Source organism: Ranitomeya imitator, chromosome 2 (assembly GCF_032444005.1).
Source record: "Ranitomeya imitator isolate aRanImi1 chromosome 2, aRanImi1.pri, whole genome shotgun sequence".
Classification (NCBI taxonomy): domain Eukaryota; kingdom Metazoa; phylum Chordata; class Amphibia; order Anura; family Dendrobatidae; genus Ranitomeya; species Ranitomeya imitator.
The window spans coordinates 216071865-216088811 of record NC_091283.1 but is presented as its reverse complement, the minus strand read 5'-3'; the positions used below and the strand labels follow the sequence as shown (position 1 = coordinate 216088811).

The 16947-nt window shown below is 46.2% G+C and overlaps 1 protein-coding gene across 1 annotated transcript in view; it reads left to right on the top strand.

Annotated features, from left to right (window-relative positions):
• Positions 1-16947, top strand: part of LOC138662700 (gamma-aminobutyric acid receptor subunit beta-4-like) — a 384988-nt gene that overhangs the window by 262267 nt on the left and 105774 nt on the right. Inside the window, exon 6 of the mRNA XM_069748573.1 lies at positions 3598-3738. Within this exon, the coding sequence (XP_069604674.1) occupies positions 3598-3738 (141 nt within the window). The remainder of the gene's footprint in view (positions 1-3597; positions 3739-16947) is intronic.

The following is a 16947-nucleotide window of genomic DNA, read 5'->3' as shown; positions in this document are numbered from 1 at the left end:
ATTTTCATGTTTTTGTTTTGTCCAGCTTAGTCTGTGAAGGATTTTTTGCAGCCAAACGACTGAATCCTAGACAGGCTCGATGGTCCCTGTTTTTCTCCCGTTTTGATTTTGTGGTCTCGTACATTCCTGGTACTAAGAATGTTAAGGCGGATGCCCTCTCTAGGAGTTTTTTTCCTGATTCCCCTGGGGTTCCCCTGATGCCCCTCTCCATAATATACCCCATCCCTTCCTCTCTCCATAAGATACTCCCTCACTGCCTCTCTCAATAACATACCCCTCACTGCCTCTCTCCATAAGATACTCCATCACTGCCTCTCTCCATAATATACCCCCTCACTGCCTCTCTCCATAAGATACTCCATCACTGCCTCTCTCCATAATATACTCCATCACTGCCTCTCTCCATAATATACTCCATCACTGCATCTCTCCATAATATACTCCATCACTGCATCTCTCCATAATATACTCCATAACTGCCTCTCTCTATAATATACCCCTCACTGCCTCTCTCCATAATATATTCCATCACTGCCTCTCTCCATAATATACTCCATCACTGCCTCTCTCCATAATATTCCCCCTCACTGCCTCTTTCCATGACATACCCCTCACTGCCTCTCTCAATAATATACCCCCTCACTGCCTCTCTCCATAAGATACTCCATCACTGCCTCTCTCCATAATATATCCCATCACTGCCTCTCTCCGTAATATACTCCATCACTGCCTCTCTCCATAATATACCCCCTCACTGCCTCTCACCATGACATACCACTCACTGCCTCTCTCCATAATATACTCCATCACTGCCTCTCTCGATAATATACTCCATCACTGCCTCTCTCCATAATATACCCCCTCACTGCCTCTCTCAATAAGATACTCACTCACTGCCTCTCTCCATAATATACTCCATCACTGCCTCTCTCTATAATATACTCCATCACTCTCTCTCCATAATATACCCCCTCACTGCCTCTCTCCATAATATACCCCATCACTGCCTCTCTCCATAATATACTCCATCACTACCTCTCTCTATAATATACCCCTCACTGCCTCTCTCAATAAGATACTCACTCACTGCCTCTCTCCATAATATACCCCATCACTGCCTCTCTCCATAATATACTCCATCACTGCCTCTCTCTATAATATACCCCTCACTGCCTCTCTCAATAAGATACTCACTCACTGCATCTCTCCATAATATACCCCATCACTGCCTCTCTCCATAATATACTCCATCACTGCCTCTCTCCATAATATACTCCATCACTGCCTCTCTCCATAATATACCCCCTCACTGCCTCTCTCCATGACATACCCCTCACTGCCTCTCTCAATAATATACCCCCTCACTGCTTCTCTCCTAAGAAACTCCATCACTGCCTCTCTCTATAATATACTCCATCACTGCCTCTCTCTATAATATACCCCCTCACTGCCTCTCTCCATATTATATCCCATCACTGCCTCTCTCCATAATATACTTCATCACTGCCTCTCTCTATAATATACTCCATCGCTGCCTCTCTCCATAATATACCCCCTCACTGCCTCTCTCCATATTATATCCCACCACTGCCTCTCTCCATAATATACTTCATCACTGCCTCTCTCTATAATATACTCCATCACTGCCTTTCTCCATAATATACCCCCTCACTGCCTCTCTCCATAATATACTCCATCGCTGCCTCTCTCCATAATATACCCCCTCACTGCCTCTCACCATGACATACCACTCACTGCCTCTCTCCATAATATACCCCCTCACTGCCTCTCTCCATAATATACCCCATCACTGCTTCTCTCCATAATATACTCCATCACTGCCTCTCTCCATAATATACCCCATCACTGCCTCTCTCCATAATATACCCCCTCACTGCCTCTCTCCATAATATACTCCATCACTGCCTCTTTCCATAGTATACTCCATCACTGCCTCTCTCTATAATATACTTCATCACTGCCTCTCTCCATAATATACCCCATCACTGCCTCTCTCCATAATATACCCCCTCACTGCCTCTCTCCATAATATACCCCATCACTGCCTCTCTCCATAATATACCCCCTCACTGCCTCTCTCCATAATATACTCCATCACTGCCTCTTTCCATAGTATACTCCATCACTGCCTCTCTCCATAATATACTCCATCACTGTCTCTCTCCACAATATACCCCCTCACTGCCTCTCTCCATAATATACTCCATCACTGCCTCTCTCCATAATATACCCCCTCACTGCCTCTCTCCATAATATACTCCTTCACTGCCTCTCTCCATAATATACCCCCTCACTGCCTCTCTCCATAATATACTCCATCACTGCCTCTCTCCATAGTATACACCATCACTGCCTCTCTCCATAATATACTCCATCACTGCCTCTCTCCACAGTATACTCCATCACTGCCTCTCTCCATAATATACTCCATCACTCCCTCTCTCCATGTGTCACTTACTGGGCTGTGTGTTGTTTTAGTACAATCATTGTTTTATTAGCAGGAGATTATCATTACAGGACTAGGTGTCTCGTTTCTCCTAACCCCACCCCCACCACTTATTGGCAGCTTTCTGTCAATGCACAGTGTACACATAAGCTGCCAATCGGTGTTACAAGTGGGGTTCTACACAGCTCAGCATTCAGTGCTCTGCTAGTGTAAGAAGATGAAAGTGTTGCCCACGTTTCCCCTGAAAGACACATGTATTGTTGCAATGTATTTTATGTGCAACATATTAATGTATGTTATTAGTGACAGGTGAAGTTCTGCCCAGCAGTAGGGACTTAATAGGGACAGTTAGGATTAATAGTTGGGACGAGCCCAAAATTGGAAGGGCTAAAGTGAAGGAACATGGACTGTTTCCTGTCAGGAAGTCAGAGCGGGCCCAGCCTGTAGCAGCAGCAGACCTATGGTCTGATAAGTAGGCAGAGGAAAGAAGAAAAAGGACACCTACAGGCCTGTCACTTACTCACTGTAGTATTGTTATTGGGGAGAGGAAAGTGTTGTGCTGGGTTGTGGTGAAGACAGAGGACCAAGCCAGGAAGAACATAGTCCTACTGGGAAGGACGGAGAGAATGATCCATGTACTAAGGAGATGGTCATGAGGCTATGCCCCCGCTATCTGCTGGCGATACTCCCACCAAGTTTTTGTTCCTTTCTAAGCGGTGGTCTACATCATTGAACTTTGCAAGATCTGGTCCTGGCCAAGTCACCGGCAGCATGCGGCCTGCAAAAGCATAACACCTCCATAGCTAAAGTCCACACACCCAGCCAGGACCCCCATTTTTATATAGCATGTCTGGGCGAAAAACACGAGTATCTCACCCACGGCTACCGCCTTACACGAGAACCCCAGCAGAGAAAACAATGATAGAACGAAAGTGATAGCATGCAGACCAGCAACTGATACATCACTGGAATCAGGGTATCTGCCCCTATATCATACTGATCTCAGACTACACAGCAAGGGTGTATCCACATAAATGGCCCACCCTGTAGATTGATCGGGTGCGGTAGACGAAACAGCAAACCATGTCTGTACTTCCTTGCTAATAAGCTGATGACTTTTTCTTTTGCAGACGGATACACAACCGATGATATTGAATTCTTCTGGCAAGGAGGGGAAGAGGCGGCTGTCACTGGGGTACCTGCTCTGGAATTGCCCCAGTTCAGTATCATTGAAACCAGACTGGTTACTAAGAAAGTTGTATTCACAACAGGTAAGACTTTTAGGCATGCAAAGACATAGAAAGTTGCAATATGTGTATCACAGTTCATATTGTTTAAGAAAAAACTAACAAGAGCAAAAAAAATTCTCAAAAAGGACAGAAAGGGAGTCCATCAGCGGGATTTCATCCACCAAACTCTTTAGCTATTTAGCAAATGACACTAAAGGTTTATGGTAGATCTGAAGCCTCTGTCACTCCAGCTCTATTCCCAGCCCAGCGCTACCTCCTCCTGCGTGACTGACAGCTCCTTTGTCTGAAGTCACACAGCACAGAGGCTTCTTTCACACTTCCATCTTCCAAATCTGCACAGGATCCGTCAAGACGTTGAAATGACGGATCCCGTGCAGATTGTGGCCGTCGAGGCTATGTGCACCTGTTGTGTATGTGTTTTCTGCTGCGAAAACGCATAAACAACACAAACCAGGTTAAAAAAATTAAAAAATCGCAGTATTCTCACCTACCGGTGTTCCCGCACAGCGATGCTCCCGGCAGCTAGCGTTCCTAGTACTACATTGCGAAATCTCGCGAGACTACGACTTCTCGCACGATTTCGCAATGTATTACTATGAACGCTAGCTGCCGGGAGCATCGCTGCGCGGGACTCCGGTAGGTGAGGATACTGCAATTTTTTATTTTTTTAAATTATTTTTCACTTTCTATCTTGTTACTATTGATGCTGCATAGCAATAGTAAAAAGAGAGAGAGAGTGAGTGAGAGAGAATTTCCCTGACGGGAAATACTTCCACGCATGCTCTCTTTGAAAAGGCGGGACCCGTCGCTGGATTCCTGCTTTTTCAGTCAGCGACGCATCCTGCGCCCATAGGCTTCCATTGTAGCCAGTGACGGGCAGCGCAGGGTGCGTCGCTGACCGATTTTCCGACGTGCAGAAAAAACGTTCCTCTGAACGTTATCTCCGCCCGACGGACAGTTTTTTTAATGCAGGATCCAGTGAAAGACGGATGAAACGGTCGCTAATACAAGTCTATGGGAAAATGAAGGATCCTGCATTCTCAAAAATCGACGGATTGTGACGGGAGCTGAAAGACGGAAGTGTGAAAGAGGCCTTAGCAGGAGGAGGCGGAAGAAGAGCTGGAGTGACACAGGCTTCGGATCTACAGTGTGAAATCCTGCTTATAGATTCCCTTTATTAATATGTGTGCTTTATAACTGTTTTTTATCAGTTGTTAGGTAAATAAGATTTAATGGCTTATCCTCAAATTAGGTCTTATGGAGAACACAGCTCTCCAGTGTCTTCACTTCCTTGTTGCTGGGAGGGGGCGGGCACTCATCCTTGAGTGACAGCTCTGCTTCAGTAGCTTCATCCTGCTGCTGAGCTTCTGATTGCTTTTGTTACACATTAATGGTCTGTCAGTGGCTTGCTCTCAATTCTACATTATTACTGTATGTAACGGGGTCTACCAAGCTGGGGTACCTCTTTCAGTACCACCCCGTGTTTCAGGAGGTCCACTCTGCTTTGGCTGGAGTCTGAATGAAGGAAGCTGACTGGAATTCCTTGGTTACCTGGGAGCATATAAAATATCACTGCTTCTCCACGTATTTCCAGTCTGACAACACTTTATTCACAGGACACAGAATATATCACACAGATACAGAGGGCAGGCCAGACATACATTACAATAGCTGCAGGTGGCCGGAGCCTGCCGATATTTACTGTGGGAATTACAAAGGTGGGGGAGGACAGAAGGGGGATATCTTGTCCCCTGTGCCTGTGGGCTGATGCATCTCACATGGAACCTATTATACATGCATATAACTGCACAACATATTCTGAGTGCTGAGTGGTTCCGTAACACGTAACACTGTATTTTCATATAAAGATAATAGGGTCCTTTGAATTGGTGCATGGTTCAAGTGAGCTGTGAAAACTGCTCTGAAAACTGTCGATGTCGGTCAGTGGGGGATTTGTGATTTTGCAGAACTGAGACTGGATCAGAGCTGACAGGGAAGGGAATGTGAGCAGCTAGCTGCTGTTTTGAAATCAATGGGCTGGAGGGAGGTGGCTGATATCTCAGGAGTTAACTCCTCAGCCTGGAATGTAGCTACTGCACATACTCAGCCAACCTCTGGTGGTCAATCAGCATTAGCAACAAGTTGTACATTATGTAAGATACAAGCTCTTTTTGCAGGAACATGATATCAAATAGAAAAAGTAAGTCAACTACAAAATTGCTTACTTTCATGCTGTCTAAGTAACTATACCAATTTCCTAACACAAGAATAACCCATTAATATAGATTACTTTGTCTAGCTTTAAAGTGGACCTGTCATGTGAGGTGACTATTCAGAATAAGCTGTAAAGTATTTGTACAAGAGTAATACCACTATTTTTGGCCATTATATGACTTTCATCCTATGTTTTCACAAGTTTTCCACTCTGTAGACTCTATCTCTAACTTTCAGTCATCTCTGAGGTAGTGGATAGAGAATAACTGCTGTAATGTCTACAATACTGCCTAGAGCAACAAGGGATTGATGTCTGTATATAACACATGCTGAAAAGCAGCTGCCTTGCACAGAAGTACTGAGTAGTGTAGCTGTGAATCTAGCATTGAGGGTGAGAACTTATGCAAAAATTGCCATTGTTGTGTGCCTCTTTAGCTATCACTCTTCTCATCTGTCCTTCCTTTGCTCTATTCATAGCCTTCATTAGGCTTCAGCAGGCATCTCTAATTTGATGCTCTTGAGGAATATGGATTTTTCAGAGCAAATGATGACTTAAAGGGGCAGGAAAGGAGAAGTAGAGGCTTAAGGGTGAAGAAAAAACATATTTTTTTAATAGCTTTTTTAATAGCTTAATGTGGCAATGTAGTATTTTGGGACTTATGGTACTGTCCGGGCAAAGAGCTCCTGAGTTTATTCCTCACATGGTTGTCTCGTTAACTCCCTTTTTCTAAGCCTTGAGTAGGACTTCACACTATAATTTTCCAGCTCCCTGCTTCCAGTGCCATTTATAAGGTATACCTGACCCTGGTTCAGTCCCTGTAACGATACTGCCCCGATCCTGTGTCTTATTTAGCGACTGCCCTTGATTGTATTGACTATTGTTTATCCTGACGATTCTGACTAAGGCAACGCCCATCCACGTACCCTACTAGTGCATGGTTGCTCTGCCATTTGTCAAAGAAAACATAGTTTAATAGCTCCTGAGGACCAAGTTCTATGGGAGACTAGTCACACAGGTAAGTTTCCTGCGGCTTTTCCCCACCTGATGCCCTGGAGTGGCAGGTCTCTGTCTACGAGCAAATGCAGGGAAAGATCTGTCAGTCACTGGGAGCAGGCAGCGAGGAGCTGCCAAGGACCCTGCTTGTCTGATTAGTCTTTTGTGTGACTCAGTCCATGGTGGTTAATAAACTCTGTTTTTCTCTGATAAGCTGCAGCGTTTTTGAGTTAAAGAATTTTTTCCCACGAACAAAGTTAATTTTAACCAATAGATCTTGGAATAATAATAATTTCGACAGCTGGATGAGTTTCAATAAAATGTTCCTGTGCTGAGAGAATCTCAATAAAAATAATAAATAATCTTTATTTTTACATTGCGCTAACATATTCCGCAGCGCTTTACACACATTATCATTGCTGTCCCCATTGGGGCTCACAATCTAAATTCCCTATCAGTATGTCTTTGGAATGTGGGAGGAAACCAGAGTACCCGGAGGAAACCCACGCAAACACGGAGAGAACATGCAAACTCTTTGCAGATGTTGTCCTTGGTGGGGTTTGAACCCAGGACTGCAGTGCGAACCACTGTGCCGCCCGTTTATAATCTTATAAATGTGCCCCTGCTGTGTACTGTGTAATGGTCATGTCTGACCATACAGTGACATGGTCTGGTCATACCACAACTCCTGTGCTGAAGGGGAAGCAAAAAAGAATACAGACAGGACAGGATTAGATCACAGATGGTTCTTTCTTTGAGGTGAAACATTGCTTAAAAACAGTGTGGTAGATTGTCTCACTTGGCTGCACACGGAGGTAGACACGGGTACCCTGCAGCATTGAGAACTTCCTTTATTGGTTTATTGTAGGCAGCATAAACCAAGGTGTGGTAAAGAAAATACAGCCCTCTGGGCAAAACAGGAAAACAAAACAAAATGGTGGCAGAACAAACACAGTCCTTCTGTGAGCGAGGTTCCTCCCGCTCTCGGCTGACAGAACACACACTGTTCAGCTTCACAAGTCCATGCTGCACTTTCCTGGAGTGCTCCTTCTCCAGGCTCACACTGAACACTGAAAGCTATGACATTCAGCCATTTAAGCCCAGACCTTGTGACTCCTGCATCATATGACTGATCACATGATCTTGACATCACACGGGTCCTGTCAAGACTCTGCTTGTGGAGATACGGTGGACCTCCCCCACCTGCTCTATGGAGGTTCACTAAAACCAGCCCATAACATAACTCTCTTTTCATCCTCTCAACATGTAGTGTGCTATTCTGGTTTTACATCACTGACGCCATCATGTGCAGTGACACATATCTCACCTCTATCACTTCACCAATGACTCTGTCCCTCTGCCCAAAGCCGGGGATTTTGATGCCTTCACTGGCTAAGCAGGGGACTCAGGACAGGGCATCTGCGTTCCCATGCAACTTTCCTGGCCTGTGCTCCACATGAAAAGTGAAGTCCTGGAGCGCCAGAAACCACCTAGTTACCCGGGCATTTTTCCCCTTCTTTTCCCTCATCCATCTCAGGGTTGCATGACCAGATATTAGCCTCAACCTTCTGCCTAACAGTTAATATCTCAGGGTGTCAATAGCCCACTTGATGGCCAAGCACTCTTTCTCCACGATGGCATAGTTCTTCTCACAGGAGGAGAGTTTCCTACTCAGGTATAGGACTGGGAGTTGGTCGCCATCTATTTCCAGGGACAGCACAGCTTCTAAACCAACTTTGGAAGCATCCGTCTGGAGCACAAACTCCTTTGTGAAGTCTGTTGCAACCAAGACTGGCTGTCGGCACAGGATGAGCTTCAACTCCAGGAATACCATCTCCGCTTCAGAGGACCATTTGACCATTGTCACTTTGTGCCCTTGTGAAGATCAGTCAGGTGGTGGCTAGCATGGTGAAATTCGGGATAAATCGCCGATAATATCCCACAATTCCCAAGAAATGTCCGAACCTGCTTCTTGGAGAATGGCTGCAGCCACTTTTTTTATTGTCTGAAGATCATGATGTTGTTTAAATAAGCGGTGGCGTTCTTCTTGTGAGGGGCTAGGATCTGGTCCATAGCCCTCTGGGAGGTAGCTGGGGCTCCTTGTAGACTGAATGACATTCTGGTATACTGGAAGCATACATCAGGTGTAGAGAAGGCCGTTTTCTTCTTGGCACTTGGGGATAGGAGACTCTGCCATTACTCTTTTGTTAGGGTCGGGGTGGTGATGTATCTGGCTGACCCTAACCTCTCAAAGAGCTCATCAACCTGGGACATTGGATACGCATCAAACTCGGACACCTCATTTAGCTTTCTGTAATCGTTACAGAAGCGCCACTCTTTGAGCTTTCGCACAGGACAAAAGAGCTGAACCAATCGCTCTTTGACTCCTCGATGACTCCCAGGCTCAACATTCTCCTCACCTCCTTGGAGATCACCTTGCAGCGGGCTTTAGGAATCCGATACGGCCTCTGATTCACCCTCACATGTGGTTCAGTCAGGATCCCGTGCTCCACAACCTATGTACAACCTGGTAGCTCCGTAAACAGGTCCCGGTTCTGCTGAAGCAGCTCATGGCACTCTTGTTTGTTGGCCGGTGATAGAGTCTCTGCCACTGTCACATCCTCGACCCTGGCTTCAGGACTGGCTGTAAGGCACGCAGCCTCCCCCCGTTCGCAGTCTTGCCACGATCTGAACAGGCTGATGTGGTACACTTGGTTCGGCTTTCGTCTCCCTGGTTGGTGAACCTTGTAGTTGAAGTCACTCAACTTCTCTACCACCTCATATGGCCCTTGTCACTTGGCCAGAAATTTACCTTCCACGCTGGGAATCAAAACCAACACCCGGTCTTCACGACTAAACTGTCTCAGCCTTGCAGTTCGGTTGTAGACCCTCGCCTGAGCTCTCCTTCACAATCGGCATCACCCTTGCATTCCTGCATTTGGGCCACATGCTCAATAATGCTCCGGTGCGGTGTAGCTTCTGCCTCCCAGGTCTCCTTTGTGACATCTAGAAGTTTACAGGGGTGTCATCCATACAACAGCTCAAACGTTGCGAATACAGTAGAGGACTGAGGAACTTCCCTGATAGAGAACAACAGGTACGGCAGTAGGCAATCCCAGCCAGTCTCGGCTATCTCTCTCCATGACCTTCTTAAGCATGGACTTCAACGTCTTGTTGAATCTCTCCACCAGGCCATCCATCTGAGTATGGTACACTGACATGCAGAGTTGTGTAACCTGGAGAGCCTTACACAACTCCCTCATTACTTTGAACAAAAAACGGTGTGCCTTGGTCTGTTAGGATCTCTTTTGGCAGGCCCATCCGAGAAAAAATATGGACTAACTCTCAGGCTATGCTCCTGGCGGAGGAGTTTCTAAGGGGTACTGCCTCCGGGTACCGTGTTGCATAGTCCATCACCACTAGAATGTATTGGTGCCCCCTGGCGGATTTAACCAGGGGCCCCGCAAGGTCCATGGCAATCCTGTCAAATGGGACGTCTATAATGGGCAACGGCACTAGAGGGCTTTGGAAGTGGGACATGGGAGCTGTAAGCTGGCAAGAAGGTCAGGACCGGCAGTAGTTATCAATCTCCCTGTTGACACCCAGGCCAGTAGAACCTCTTAATGACCCGCTTTCTTGTGTTTTGTCTACTCCCAGATGTCCACCCAAGATTTGAGAATGGGCCAGGTCTAATACCCTACATCTAAAGGGACCCAGTACTAACAACTGCTCTATCACTTCTTCTCTTAACTTAGTGACCCGATACAGCAGCTCTCCATTTAATGCAAAATGTGGAAACCTTGTGTGAGCCTCCTGCTCATAGGCAACCCCATTTATCAGTCACATTTTCCAATGCCACTTTTAGGGTAAGATCCTGCATTAACAGTAAGTCAAAATAAATTTCCACCAGAAACCCCCAGGTCAGGAATCTCGGCCTCACTGGTCACCGTATCAACCTCGTCACCAGCCAATAACAAACAAGGGGAACTCATCCACCTCCAACTGCGATAGGGTTTCCTCAGGGTTGAGCTGGCTTCTGTCTGGGACACTTGGTATCCCTGACTTCCCCCACATGTCCTAGAACAGGCTAAAGTCCTGCCCTATTATCACCGGATGTAGCAAGTCCTTAACCTCCTCAACCTCATGCGACGCAACCCCACAGTTAGTTTTTATAGTCACTCTGACAACAGGATAGTCCTTGGCGTCCCTGTGGATACAGCGGATGCCCATGTTTTAACCCTGGGACCAACTGATGGGAGAGCGTGGCCCTTATCACCAAGCTCCCTGAATCTAACAGTCCTTTCACCAGCACTCCGTTTATGGTCACAGGACATGACTGCGGCCCCTCTCCAGTCTGATAGTCCACACTGCAGACGGGATATGCATAGTAGGAGCAGTACCTCCCTAGGCTGAAACCCATCTCTTCGGGGGACAAGGGACAATGGGTGGCTATATGTCCTAGACCACGACATCTCCAGAAAAGCAAGTCTCTCCCATGGCCTTTGACAACCCCTCAGCGACCCCTTGGGATCTAGGACTCCCTCCAGTGGTGGCTTTACTACCCCTCTTTTGGGGCTCAGGTTGACGCTGGGTATCCCAGTATGGGGATGCACCACCCCCTTGTTTCCTTAGGAATCTTTCAACCACCTGGTACCTGGAACTGTTCCACTAGGCCCACCAGTTCATACGCATTTCGGGGATCTCCCTGGGCAACCCACGTCTGCATTGGCATAGGAAGGGAGTGCACAAATCTGTCCATGACAACCAGCTCAACCATCTGGGCTGGAGTGAAGGATTCTGGCTGCAGCCATTTTTGCACCAGATGCAGGAGGTCAAACGTTTGGGACCAAGGCTGTTTATCCCCAAAATATGCCCAGTGGTGAACCCCTGGTGCTCTTACTGACATAGTCACTCCCGCGTGTGCGAAAATTTCAGTTTTTAACTTGGCATATTCTTGCGCATTCTGTAATGCCAGATCATAATAGGCTTTCTGGGGCTCACCAGTCAAATAGTGGGCCAGCACCTCTACCTACTGCTCTGGAGGTAGCTTCTCACACTCCGCTACACGCTCAAATACAGTAAAAAATGGCTCCATATCATCACCCGGGTTCATTTTTTTGCATAGCTCGTCTTACCACCTTCCAAATGTACGCGTCATCACCGGGACTTGGGGGAGGAGCTGCCGGTCTTTCACGAACTGCCTTTGTAAACAAGTCAATCTGCTTCTGGTGTTTCTGGTGCTGCTGCATCTGCTGCATAAGCAGCTTACTTGTCTCTTGCACACCATCTGTTGCTGCTGTAATTTCTGCTGGTGCTGTAGTTGCTGTTGCTGCTGTGCTTGTAGCAGATGTTTTAGCAGCTCCTCCATCTTGCCTGACATCGCACGCTGGCTTGTGGCAATCTCATGTGTTCACTAGATGCTGCCTGCACTTCTAACACCACCTGTGGTAGATCACCTCACTCGGTTGCACACCGAAGTAGACACGGGTACACTGCTGCTTTAAGAACTTCCTTTGATTTATTGTAGGCAGCATAAATCAAGGTGTGGTAAAGAAAATACAGCCCTCTGTGGAAAACCGGAAAACAAAGCAAAATGGTGGCAGAACACAGTCCTTCTATGAGCGGAGTTCCTCCCCCTCACGGCTGGCAGAACACACACTGTTCAGCTTCACAAGTCCATGCAGTACTTTTATGGAGGGCTCCTTCTCCAGGCCCACACTGAATACTGAAAGCTATGACCTTCAGCCATTTAAGCCCAGACCTTGTGACTCCTCCATCATATGACTGATCACTTGATCTTGACATCACACAGGTCCTGTCAGGACTCTGCATGTGGAGATACGGTGAACCCCCTCCCTCCTGCTCTATGGAGGTCCACTAATACCAGTCCATAACATAACTCTCATTTCATCCTCTCAACACGTAGTGTGCTGGAGGAAACTACTCTGGTTTTACACCACTGATGCCTTCTTGCGCAGTGACACGTGTCTCCTCTTTATCACTTCTCCATTGACTTTGTCATGACAGGCAGGAAAATGTTTTACCTCCCAAAAAGAATCAGCTGTGACTCCCTGCTGTAATGTCTGTATACTCTTTTGAATCCTCCCTTGCCCAGGAGATGTTTTATGATCAGACCATGTCCCCATACAGTAAGACACAGCCATTACACAGTACACAGCAGGGGCACATTTATAAGATTATCTCAGCACAGGAACATTTTATTTTTCACATCCAATTGTGAAAATTATTATTCCAAGATCTTTTGATTAAAATATTAGGGCAACTGATGAACACACAATCGAAGGAACTGGAGGAGGAAGCACTGTCAGCACTTTGTATACACTTCACTTCTTCAGGGCTACATAACAACCCATATCTGTCTTCCCTATGTGGAGTCTGGCTGTGTCTGACAGCTGGCTCCCACTTCCTTCTGCAGCTGCTTACTATGCAATCTTGTTTAGAACATAATTCAAAGCGATATGTGGACCTCCTGGATGCTTAAATTCTATACAGTAGGTGGTCTGGAGTACCTGTCACCAATCTGGAACTGCTATTTTAACGTAATAAATGAATGGGGAGCGTCAGAATTGGTTATTTTATCACATATAAGATATTGTCCTATTGCTCCTAATGCCCCCCTGAAAAAATTTACTTTGGAAAAACACTGGAATCCAACATCCATCCGTGGCCGCTATCGCACTGAAAGAGCAAGATTCCTCTCTTTCCACATACTTTACCACTCTGTTACCTATAGGTAACCATTTAGTAGGGTATGAGGCAGAGCTGGATTACTTGAAAGAACGAGATCTTTGTCCTCCACTGAGGGAGCGGCCGTGGAGGGTTGTGAAATCTGCATGCTGGAATCCCACAGCGGGGTTCTCTCTCTCTCCTGTAGAGTGTAAGCTCTTATGGTCAGCAGGGTCCTCTCCCTCCTGTAGAGTGTAAGCTCTTATGGTCAGTGGAGTCCTCTCCCTCCTGTAGAGTGTAAGTTCTTATGGTCAGCGGGGTCCTCTCTCTCTCCTGTAGAGTGTAATCTCTTATGGTCAGCGGAGTTCTCTCTCTCCTGTAGAGTGTAATCTCTTATGGTCAGCGGGGTCCTCTCTCTCCTGTAGAGTGTAAGCTCTTATGGTCAGTGGGGTCCTCTCTCTCCTGTAGAGTGTAAGCTCTTATGGTCAGTGGGGTCCTCTCTCTCTCTCCTGTAGAGTGTAAGCTCTTATGGTCAGTGAGGTCCTCTCTCTTTCCTGTACAGTGTAAGCTCTTATGGTCAGCAGGGCCCGCTATCTCCTATAGAATGTAAGTTCTTATGGTCAGTGGGATTCTCTCTCTCTCCTGTAGAGTGTAAGCTCTTATGGTCTGCTGGGTCCTCTCTCTCCTGTAGAGTGTAAGCTCTTATGGTCAGCGGGGTCCTCTCTCTCTCCTGTAGAGTGTAAGCTCTTATGGTCAGTGGGGTCCTCTCTCTCCTGTAGAGTGTAAGCTCTTATGGTCAGTGGGGTTCTCTCTCTCCTGCAGAGTGTAAGCTCTTATGGTCAGTGGGATCCTCTCTCTCCTGTAGAGTGTAAGCTCTTATGGTCAGTGGGGTTCTCTCTCTCCTGCAGAGTGTAAGCTCTTATGGTCAGTGGGATCCTCTCTCTCTTGTAGAGTGTAAGCTCTTATGGTCAGTGGGGTTCTCTCTCTCCTGCAGAGTGTAAGCTCTTATGGTCAGTGGGATCCTCTCTCTCTTGTAGAGTGTAAGCTCTTATGGTCAGCGGGGTCCTCTCTCTCCTGTAGAGTGTAAGCTCTTATGGTCAGTGGGGTCCTCTCTCTCTCCTGTAGAGTGTAAGCTCTTATGGTCAGTGGGGTCCTATCTTTCCTGTAGAGTGTAAGCTCTTATGGTCAGTGGAGTCCTCTCTCTCCTATAGAGTGTAAGCTCTTATGGTCAGTGGGGTTCTCTCTCTCCTGTAGAGTGTAAGCTCTTATGGTCAGTGGGATCCTCTCTCTCCTGTAGAGTGTGAGCTCTTATGGTCAGTGGGGTCCTCTCTCTCCTGTAGAGTGTAAGCTCTTATGGTCAGTGGGGTCCTCTCTCTCCTGTAGAGTGTGAGCTCTTATGGTCAGTGGGGTCCTCTCTCTCCTGTAGAGTGTAAGCTCTTATGGTCAGTGGGGTCCTATCTTTCCTGTAGAGTGTAATCTCTTATGGTCAGCAGGGTCCTCTCTCTCACCTGTAGAGTGTAAGCTCTTATGGTCAGCGGGGTCTTCTCTCTCACCTGTAGAATTTAAGCTCTTATGATCAGAGGACTCATACTCATGCTTTAGTTCTAGGATTTCTGGATGAGATACTATTAAACAAGGATTTTTAGCTCGAGCTCTGTGCCGGTCATTCCATATAAATTGAATATCAAGGTTTTGTTCCCATTTTATATTTTTTACTCGAAGAATAGATGAAAATGAGTCATTGTAGAAAGGAGAGAGAGCTCTTTTTAGATGTTGAAACCTTGAATAGAAGATAAAAGCAGATTTGGAAATATAAGATTGGTACTTTCTATTTTATATATGATATGGCAAATTTTAAAAAACTTGAAGAAAAATTATTGTTTAAAAAAGTCCTTGTTCGAAATATTATAAAGACGCACATGAGTATCAAATTCCACCAAATTATTATTGCTTTGTGAATCATCTATATGGTGACACCAGTATTTATTTGGAATCCATCCAATTATGAAGATTCTGGTTGATAGCATCGTATTCTAAAATCAGCACAGCGGATTAGTGATCGGCAAGCATGCTCAGCAAAGCTCGATACCCGTTCGAGCATCAAGGTGCTCGGTCACGCTTGTTACTTGGCCAAGTATTGCGTGGTGCTCAAGTACATTCTCGAATCCCCACCCCCCATGTTTCAAGACTGTTTTTCATCCATTAAACATGCGGGGATTGCCTGCCAATCATGGAAATGCTGTAGCCATGTAGGCATTACTGTGATGGGCCCACCGCATCTGGTCATCAGGTCTATATAAGACTCGGTGACGTGATGTTCGCCACCCTGTACCCTGGAAGCAGAGTAGGGAGAGTTGCTGGAGAAGGGAAAGTTTGCATTATAGGCATCTAGGCAGGGTTCATATTGCCTTACAGTCCTTGCTGCTGAAACCTATAACCAAAAGTCATTTTCAGGGCTACATCTATTCTCTTCCATAAAAGTACTGCTATTAGCTGTATTTAGTGTAGGGATAGCTTCTGGAGAAAAGTTAGAGGTGCATTAGAGGCCTATAGTCAGTGATTATTGCCTTACAGTCCTTGCTGCAACCTAAAACCAAATCTCCTCATAAGGGCTACATCTATACTATTCTAGTCCCTATTAATAATACTCTTAGCTGCATTTAGTGTAGGGAGACTTGCCGGAGAAGGGTTAGTTTTTAAATTGAGGCATTTAGGCAGGGGCACCTTACAGTCCTTGCTGAGGCAAACTAAAATCAAAACTCCTTATCAGTCCTACAGCCATTCTATTCTATTATCTATCAGTGCTGCTCTTATCTACATTTACTGTAGGGAGAGTTGCTGGAGAAGGGCTAGTTTTTCATTAGAGGCATCTAGGTAGGGGTTAATAAAGTTTTGGAAGATGGTGAAGGAGTTCTTTGCCGTCCATACCAGCATCCTCCGTGATTCCTCTGTGTCATACAACTGTTGGGCATCCAAGCTGACCACCTGGCATTAACTGTCCCTCTATGCCTTACAGGTGCTTGCCTGCTCTAGCGTTTTGTCAGAGGGGGTTTTTAACGTCGCCAGAGGCATAATAAGTGATAGGCGCATCTGCCTGTCAACTGTAAATGCTGACAGTCTGACTCTTATCAAAATGAACAAGGCCTGGGTTGGCTCAGACTTCTCAACCCCATCGGATGACAGCAGCCAATTCTAATGTTCCTTATTTACTGGTGTATTCCTGTGGAGACACAAGGGTCTGCTGGCATGGCGGTCTTTAGAAAAACTTCACGGACCAGGGATCTTTCCACTGAACATTCATACTCCTTTAACGTGGGAAGAATATGACTCAGACA